This window comes from Erythrolamprus reginae, chromosome Z (assembly GCF_031021105.1).
Source record: "Erythrolamprus reginae isolate rEryReg1 chromosome Z, rEryReg1.hap1, whole genome shotgun sequence".
Taxonomy (NCBI): Eukaryota; Metazoa; Chordata; class Lepidosauria; order Squamata; family Dipsadidae; genus Erythrolamprus; species Erythrolamprus reginae.
The window spans coordinates 99,634,823-99,639,086 of NC_091963.1; the positions used below are offsets into that span (position 1 = coordinate 99,634,823).

The 4,264-nt window shown below is 44.0% G+C and overlaps 1 protein-coding gene across 2 annotated transcripts in view; it reads left to right on the plus strand.

Annotated features, from left to right (window-relative positions):
- Positions 1–513: 513 nt before the first annotated feature.
- FAM171A2 (family with sequence similarity 171 member A2) overlaps positions 514–4,264 on the plus strand; it is a 67,034-nt gene continuing 63,283 nt past the window's right edge. The window contains exon 1 of one of the 2 annotated variants that reach the window (XM_070727978.1): positions 514–918. In XM_070727978.1, the coding sequence (XP_070584079.1) occupies positions 804–918 (115 nt within the window). In that variant the 5' untranslated portion in view covers positions 514–803. The remainder of the gene's footprint in view (positions 919–4,264) is intronic. The other variant, XM_070727979.1, reaches the window with a different exon arrangement.

The following is a 4,264-nucleotide window of genomic DNA, read 5'->3' on the forward strand; positions in this document are numbered from 1 at the left end:
TACATTATTTCACATGAGCAAAAGGTTGTTCATTGTTCATTTAGGAGGATGCCTCTTCGCTTCTGTGGCTTTCTTTTTCCCATAGATTATCTACGGTTGACCTATCCAGATTCGTAAGAGGTCAGTAAGGGGCGGGTACAAGTGCACTAGACTGCCTTCCGTCCCCTGTCCTATTGCTCTCCTATATCTCCTATACCTTTCTTCTACTCCTATATCTCTTCTTCTATTCTTTCATGGATATGTTCTATTCCTATATCTTCTTTTCTATTCTTTCATATATATATATATATATTTTACTATGAGTATCTCCTCTATAACCTTCATCATTATACACACTAAAACTCTCATTGTGTATTGGACTAAATAAATAAATAAAATAAATTTCGCCTGTACAAAACTCAATTGGAACAGCAGCCATGTTTTGCACATGCTCAGAGACACATTTTCGGAGCGTTGCTGATAGGAGATGCGCCTCCCTACGTGCCTTAGGACCCCGGGTCGGTATTGATCACAGTTTCTAGGTGAGGTAAGCCAAGGGCGGAGCATCGGAGAAGAAGTAGGCGGCAGCCGCGGCTGCAAGAGCGAGGCGATCGCGGGGCTCGTTCGCCCGGTAGGTGGAGCCGTTCGAGCTCCCCCCAATCTTCTTGCTGGACAGGAGGGGCTGCCGGACTGGGGGAGCATCGCAGCGCCGCCTCTGCTGTCGCCGGCGCATAACCGGATCCTGCAGAGGCAGCTCGGTTGCCGCCGAGGGTTCTCTGGACGCGCCATGGCCGGGTAGCCAGGAGCCGAGCGGGGCGGCCAGAATGCTGCGGACGCCGGCTGTGGCGATGCGCTTCGCCATCCTCTCATTCCTGCTCGTGGGCCCCGGCTGGTCAGCTCTGGGCAAGGCGCAGCCGGGGGAGCCTCCCAGCCCGCAGGGTGAGTGGTTGCGAGACTGGCGGGGGTGGGGGGAAGCACACGGGGCGCGGCGCAGTGGAGGGAGCTTGCGGGATTGTCGAGGCCCCGCTCGTTCTCCGCGGCTAGGGTGGGTGGGGCAGCTCGGAGGGATGGGCGCAGCGCCTTTAAAAAATGCTTAGGATGCAGGGAGTCGTCTGAAATTGTCGCCTCTCGATCCCTTCGAGCTTTGGGTCAAGGTGAGTCGTGCCGTGGTGTTTGGGGGGGGGGGGGCGGCGGCAAGATCTCTTCTACGTGCTTTTATTTTTGCCGTCCTTTGAACGTTCCGACTTTCCCTGCAAGAAGTCAGATGGGGAAGGTTGGAAGAGGTTTGTGTGACAAGAGATGCGGCGCACCAAAGGAGGACTGAAGGAAAATGGATAGGTCCACGCGTGGTGGGTTTTGGGGGGGTTTTTTAGCCGCGCGTTCCCCCCACCCTGATCGCGGCTTTCTCGATATTGGAAGCCGCATTGTCTTCTCCCCTTGGAGGGCGCCCCTCCCGGACAAAGAAAGTCAAAATGGGGCAGCTGCTTAGTAGGTGCTTACTAGGGGTCTGATTGCAACTTGCGCCTCCCAGGCATGTGGGGAGACGGGGAAGAAGAGGACTGTTTAAATCTCAGATATTATCTCTTAGCCAAGGTAGCAATCCCCCTGCCCATCTCTTCCCCATCTCTCATATCCTCCTTTTCTCCTCCCCCACTTTTCTCCATCTCCTTACATGGCAATCTTGATTTCCCCCTACCCACAAAGCCACATCTAGGATCTTTTTCCCCAGGGTCTTTTCCTCCTACTTCCTTCTCCCGGGCTTTGTCTGCCTTTCTGTCTTTTTTCTCCAATGGATGAGTCTCTTTTCTTCCTCCTAGATTCCTACTTGGTCCACACCCATCTTTTCTCTATACTGTACATCCTCTCTGACCTCTGTTGCTGTACCTGTTGATGCTCCAGCATTCCCTTTGTTTATTTTCTAGATCCACACACATTCTTGTGTAAACTGGCTTCAGATGTGTGAGCTTTATTGTCTAAAATAAATATGATATTTTCCATTTGTAGCATTCAAATACAGATGTAGGTTGAAGCTGTCGGTTTGATTTAGATTTTAGTTATTCATCCTACATTGTATCATTCCATATCCATCTTCTATCTCCCTTTTCTTCCTCTATCCACCCCATTAGATAGCCACTTGTATTTTTCAAAGTGGCACAGTAACTTAATTTTAAGTCCCTGTCTTAATTCTGGGGTCATTATTTGCACCATGTACATCCAGCAACTCACTTGGAATATGGCAATGAGCCCCTGAATATCTTGTGACCATTTATGGAATAGGACCCAAAGGGACAACCCCCTTGTGTTGGTAGGAAATGGCAGAAGTGAAAGTCCCTGGAGGTGTGTCACTGAATGAGTCTGAAAATCAGAAGAGTTTAAACTGCACCATAGGAGGATATACAGTTTTTGTGTAGTTACATCTCATTTAATTTCAGTGGCCTTCCATGTCTTTGTTGTTTATGTCTTGGGTTCACATGGCAGAACAGAGACAGAAGTTCTGTTTATTCTGGCTGATGAACTGCATATTTTTGTAACTGGATGACCGAAATAATGAAACCTTTATGTGTGCTTGCTGGAGTGTAAGTGGGTAGATGTGACAACTCTTTCTTATATGCGACGCAAGTAATTAATTCATTTGTATCTCAACAAGGGGATAATAAATTCTATGGTTTGGGAAATCTGCTACTTCCCTAAACTGCTGTTGCGTTTTAGAAGATCTGGTTCCACCCCTTTATTTGCAGGTTGTCTGTGCACCTGCTGCTCCTGACAGCCACACCAGCCTATTCATATATCAACAACATTTAGGGATGGATGGTTGGCAGTAAGCCACAAGCTCTCCAGTCTGGTCTTGCATTATGTGTTTTCATAGGAAGAATAAAGGGAAAAAAGTACTATCTTGACAAACATGGTACAAGTCTAGTTTTTAAAAGGAAGATTCATATGTGTCTCTTTATATCAAACTGGAGGTATGCTCATTTTGATTTTCTTTGTTTAAAGAATAGAACGAGGAATACTCCATTACTCTGCATATGGGCCTGTTCCTGTTCTCATTTTATATTTGGGAAGACATGGTGGTTTAATGTGTCTTATCCTTAGATTATATATTAAGTTAAAACTATTTACAGTAGTCCCTTACCTATCGCTGGTGTTACGTTCCAAACCTGGCCGCGATAGGTGAAATCCGCGATGGAGAATTTATCGACTGATAGTACTTATTTAAGAATTTATATTGTAATTGTCTGGTAAGTTTTCATTGTTTTAAGTGTTTATAAACCCTTCCCACACAGTATTTATTTTAGATGCAGTATTTAAATACAGTATTTACAATTTTAGATATATATATTTTTTGAAAAACCTGCTGATCGAGTTCGGCGGGCTGTTTAAATCTGCCGATCGACTTCCTCAGAAACCCGCGATGAAGTGAAGCCGCAGTAGGTGAAGCGCGGTATAGCGAGGGACTACTGTATAGTCAAAACCATTCACAATTCAGAAAAAGTAGCAACAATGCTAATTCATCAATATCCTTAGACATTGGTTATGGCTTTGTATAAATATCTATAAAATATGCACAATAAAATAGTTGAATATTTAAAGTCCAACTTATTTTTACTATGCTATGCTTAGAAAATATTTAGGAACTTTTAGCTTGAGTTTGGTACATGCTGGTTTAACTGTCATGCCATTAAAATCTCTTGTCCCTACATTAGAAATAGCCCCTGGCAATGTTTCCTTAGCTGACTGCCAGGTTGCTTTAGTTAATTCCATGTTTCCTTAGTCAATAGATTGCTCTAGAAGTCTCCATTCCAAATTAAACTCTACTTGAAATTTCTATAATTGCCCCCTCTGCTTTTGTTCTACAAGTGTACAGCATAATGAGGCATTCTCATTATGGATATCCTGCTCCTACAATCCTTATGATTGTAGTTTTTCATCTTATTTAGTTCAAAGAGGAGTCCTTTTAAATACACTTACGGTAGATATTCTTTGCTTTCTTACTATTGTCTAGAACTTGATGCTAATAACATATTGCAAGCAGATTTCAGAGATAAGCTTTCAAAGTAGCCCAGTAGTAATATTCCACAATTCTTCCATAATTCAAGTATCTGGGATAGCAAGTAATCATGGAGCAAAGTAAAAGAGAAAACATACTATAAGATTGTAGGCACAATACACTTAGGTCAAAGTGCTCTTTCATCCCAGCAAAGCATATACTGTAATGCAAAAAAGTCATTGTACAGAACATATACCATCTTGGTTAATGAATTGGAAGGAGACTACCTCACTTGAC